The sequence below is a fragment of the Arachis stenosperma genome, chromosome 3 (assembly GCF_014773155.1).
Source record: "Arachis stenosperma cultivar V10309 chromosome 3, arast.V10309.gnm1.PFL2, whole genome shotgun sequence".
Classification (NCBI taxonomy): Eukaryota; Viridiplantae; Streptophyta; class Magnoliopsida; order Fabales; family Fabaceae; genus Arachis; species Arachis stenosperma.
Window position 1 is genome coordinate 156,724,773 of NC_080379.1, and position 3,627 is coordinate 156,728,399.

The 3,627-nt window shown below is 30.9% G+C and overlaps 1 protein-coding gene across 1 annotated transcript; it reads right to left on the reverse strand.

Annotated features, from left to right (window-relative positions):
* Window positions 1-2,080: 2,080 nt before the first annotated feature.
* Window positions 2,081-3,321, reverse strand: LOC130967131 (protein E6-like). The gene has a single exon (XM_057891953.1). The coding sequence runs from the start codon at window positions 3,253-3,255 to the stop codon at window positions 2,407-2,409; it is 849 nt and encodes a 282-aa protein (XP_057747936.1). The 5' UTR covers window positions 3,256-3,321; the 3' UTR covers window positions 2,081-2,406.
* Window positions 3,322-3,627: the final 306 nt, after the last annotated feature.

The following is a 3,627-nucleotide window of genomic DNA, read 5'->3' on the forward strand; positions in this document are numbered from 1 at the left end:
AATGCTTTTTCATGTGCTGCTTTTAATCTAAAATTTTAGAAAAAATTGATTTAAAATATTATAATGTTATTATATTGGCACAACCCTTTATTTTTGTATGATAAATATAAGTATATTTTTATATAAAGTATTTAAAGTATATAAAAATGTACTCCTATTATAAAAAAAATATTTAAAAAGTCATTAAATTTTTATATGTTATTAAAATTTAATAAATACAAGTACATTTTTATATGTTATTTTTAATTCAATGTACTAATAGGAGTTAAAATTAATTTATATTTAATAATTTTATACTAAAATTAATTTACTATAATTTTGTTTTATACTTCTTTTAGTATATTTTTTTTATATTATATAGTATTTTTTTTAGTATCTTATTGTACAATGTGTAATTCGAATTATCATTTGATTCGAAATGTGAGTAATTCGAATCAATTTGATTCGAACTTCCTCCTACTCACGTGCTCCTACTAATTCGAATTGATACAATTCGAATTATGCTTTTATAATTCGTTCTAAGTTGATTCGGATTACTTGTATGCAATGGTTGGGAATAATTGGAGCTGTATTGATTCAAATTATTAAGGAATGTAATTCGAATAAAGTTGTTTCGAATTACATTAAAGTGTGCTTTGGTGAATTCTTGTATCAGATTCTTGTTTGGCTTATATGCGTAATAAACTTCTCTCCTTGGCTTAAATACGTTTTTTACCCTCAGTTGTATATTAACTCTAAATATATTAAAAGCTCAATATATTCTAACATTTAACTAATTGCAAACACTTATCCCAAAACATATTTACAAAAATTAGAGCACTGGTTACTAATATTTTAACGAAACTAAATTTGTGCATAACACAAATAAATAAATTAAGCATACTTACTACTTGATACGCTGCTACCTTATCAATATCATATACTTTTTGTATTTTTTACTCTGCCTTACTTAAATAAAAGCAAAAAGTACTATTGATCGGCAAAATTAATTTTATAAATTACCAATTTATAAATTAATTTCATGTACCATTACCAATCGATTGAAATTGGCAAAACATTCAACTTCATTACCTTCCAATCGATTGGATTACATTACCAATCGATTGAATTTGGCTAAAACTTCAATGTCATCACTTTCCAATCGATTGTATTTGGCAAATCCATGTTGTTTTCGTGAATTCAATCGATTGTTTTGAGGCATTCATTCGATTGGAAAGTATAAACAATCGATCGGTATAAGTTTTTTACCATTCTACCTTACAACTTTCAATCGATTGTTTTGTGATATAGTGTAAACAAATCGATTGAGTTATTATTCAATCGATTGAATTTCAAGGAAACACGATTTGGAAGCCATGGACGAACATAACGAGATCAAAGTTAATTTTTTAATCAATTGGAATTATTAGGATGAATGGAGGATATAATTGGTTGTTATTTTTGTATTTAATTGTTAATAAATATAATAGATAATTGATAAAATAATAATTTATAAAATAAAAAATTATTTTTATAATTAAATAAAATCTATGGAGTTGATTTGTAATTAAAATTAGTTCAAGGACTACGTAGCAATTGATAAAAAAACTCTAAAAACATGTTTTTTACTTGGACCACTAAGTGGTCCAAAGGTTCCTGGACCACCGAATCCTGTGCCCACTTAATGTCGTTTGAGTTTATCTTTTGATAATGAATAAAATTGATGAAGTTGAAATAATAGATCATGCTACTGATTTCTGCACTGCCTAATTGACAAATGACAGAAACTTGGCAAATTGGCCTAGAATCACAACCAGAGAGAGTGGGAAAAGGTATTCATTACTTTATTTTTATATCCCTGAGAAGCAAACATGAGTACATGAACAGAATGAACCACAGAAGGAATGTTATTCTCAGTAGTATAGCAGCAAATAAAAGGCTAATTTAGCAGTCCTAACATAATCACTAATCACTATCTTTCTTACTTGCCATAGTTGTTGGTGAATGGTGATCATTGGAACTGTAAGTGTGATACAGAAGGGAAGGTATCACTGTCAAAGTCATGCACCACTATCTTTGGGCTGGTTTTGAAAACAAAAAGTTAAAAGTAAAAAATTAAAACATTCAATAATATAATAGTGTTACATAAACATTTGATGATATATTATCACGTTGACAACTAAATAAACGGGAGACAAATATGACATTATACATGGACAGTATTTCTAAATCTTGGGCAAGATTTAATAGGATTATCATTAAGTAAAAACATTTAATTAACACCCCATAAATAAACCTACCCTTTTAATTCTTTTTGTGAATCTTGATCTAAAGTACAGATAAAAAAAACACTGAACACCCATATTATGAATACTCCAAAGCAAGCAATAATGCAAAGTGAACTCTGAAGTTCACTTGGCTAGCTCATCATGGTTCGAAGACCTCTTGTTCATCCTCAAAAACCTCTTGGTTCTGGTAACCTTCCATAGATTTCTTGTTGTGGTAGTTGTTGTTGCCAAAGTAGCCCCTATTATTGTACCAGTTCTCAGAGCTCACTCCTTCTCTTGCTGTTGGGTTGTACTTCTCTGAGTTAACATCATAAAAGTATTTACCACCCTCCATAAACCTGGTGTCACTCAACCCTTGCCTCTCACCATTGTTGTAGAAGTACCTGTTGTTGGCACCATTATTGTTGTTGAAAGAGTATCTGTCATTATTGTTGTTGTAGTAATATTTCTGGTTGCTGTTCTGGTTTTCCATGGGAGAGTTGTATCCTCCTTCTGTGTACTTTGTGCCGCTGAATCCATTATCCTTGGTGTTGTCGAAGAAATAGTTGTTGTTGTTGTTATTGTTGCTGCTGCTGCTATAAGAATTCCCCGCAAGCCTTGCATCACTCAATTCATTTTGGTTGGTGCTAAAGGAATCTTTGTTAAAGCTATAGAAATTGTTGTTGTTGTTGGTAAACTTGGTAGTTTCCTCAGACTCAGTTTTATATGGCTGGTAAGTAGTAGTGGTGGAGGTGGAGGAGGAGGAGGAGGGAGGGTTGAGGCCAGATTCATGGCCATATAAACCATAGCTGTTATCTGTCTCAGGGATGAACACAGCTTGTTTTTGCTCTGTTGGTCCTTCATTGTTGGGAACAACCTGTGTGTCCTTGACATTGTTGTTGAAATGGGGGACTTTGCTGAAGAACTGGCTCTCTCTTGCATCAGTTTGCAGAGAAAACAGAAGGGTTGTCAAGAAAAGGAGAGAAATGAGGTTTGAGGATGGAGCCATACCTAAGTCACAGTCAAAGACAGGAAGGATGCTTGAGACTCTCTGTTACCCTATCACACCTTTGGTTTTTCCAACTTTATATAGAGCTACTTCAACTTTATTATGTATATATAACATTTTAATATTTTTACTTTATAACAATATATGAATATGATTAAATATATGTAAAAAAAACAGTTTATTAGCAGTGGCATATCGCATACATATATGACACTTGGACACGATGGATAATTTAATAGTGCAAAAGCCTGGTCATTTATCCTATCTTTCTCTTTCTCTTTAGACCATATACTAATAAAGCCAAACATTTAATAAACTAACATCCTAATAGATATAACGTTTCTTCTAAGCAAGCACTAGTGATTTCAGTAG

What these genes read in the sequence shown, in the direction of transcription:
- LOC130967131 (XM_057891953.1), bottom strand. Translation starts at nt 3,255, where the DNA reads ATGGCTCCATCCTCAAACCTCATTTCTCTCCTTTTCTTGACAACCCTT.